This window comes from Corvus brachyrhynchos, unplaced genomic scaffold, assembly GCF_000691975.1.
Source record: "Corvus brachyrhynchos isolate BGI_N302 unplaced genomic scaffold, ASM69197v1 scaffold340, whole genome shotgun sequence".
Classification (NCBI taxonomy): domain Eukaryota; kingdom Metazoa; phylum Chordata; class Aves; order Passeriformes; family Corvidae; genus Corvus; species Corvus brachyrhynchos.
Genome location: NW_008235987.1, coordinates 1,358,566 through 1,359,283, shown reverse-complemented (window position 1 = coordinate 1,359,283; position 718 = coordinate 1,358,566). Strand labels below are relative to the sequence as shown.

Below are 718 nucleotides of genomic sequence, written 5' to 3'. Positions count from 1 at the left end.
GCACCCCCACATCCCCAAGCCCCCCCACACAATTTCAAGCCACGTTTTCCTTCAGGAAAAGCCGCCCAGAGCCCCACATTCCACGTGCAGCTTCCAGGGAGAGCTGCAGCTCTCTCTTCCCTCTCCTCCCGAGGGTTTAAAGCACCCATGGAGAAGCACAAAGCCAGCCAGGCACAGCAGCCCCCAGCACAACTCTCCTGCCCATCTCCATCGCTCCAGTGCTCCGGGAGCGACTCAGAATCCCAGGGAAACGAGGAGAGTTGAGCTCCAGAGAGCCAAGCCCGGCGTGGGCAGCCAGCCAGGAGGAACCGGGCCAGGATGGGACTGAGCCGAGCCCTGCCCTGCCCTCGGGGGATCAGCCCAGGGATTGTAACTCGAGTGGGCACCAAACCGGGCTGCAGAGAACACAGGGGAGGAGGAGGAGGAGGAGGAGGATGCTGCACTCACCCCTGCGGCGAAGCCCAAGCTCCCATCGAGGATCCGCCTCTGGAAAAAACCAAACACAAAACGCCTTTAACTCCTGGTGAAAGCACTGCCCACAGTGCTGGGGAGATGGGGAAGGGCTCGCCAGGCTGCAGAGGGGCTTTGGACAAGAGGGAATGGCTTCTCACTGCCAGAGGGCAGGGACAGAGGGGATTTTGGGAAGGAATTGTTCCCTGTCAGGGTGGGGAGGGGCTGGGATGGAATTCCCAGAGAAGCTGGGGCTGGGCCCGGTGCC

General features: G+C 62.0%; 1 protein-coding gene across 4 annotated transcripts in view; it reads right to left on the bottom strand.

Annotated features, from left to right (window-relative positions):
- The window catches only part of SLC39A11 (solute carrier family 39 member 11), a 71,794-nt gene that overhangs the window by 69,194 nt on the left and 1,882 nt on the right, over window positions 1-718 (bottom strand). For all 4 annotated transcript variants that reach the window (XM_017730426.1, XM_017730429.1, XM_017730427.1 and 1 more), the window contains exon 3: window positions 448-486. In XM_017730426.1, the coding sequence (XP_017585915.1) occupies window positions 448-486 (39 nt within the window). The remainder of the gene's footprint in view (window positions 1-447; window positions 487-718) is intronic.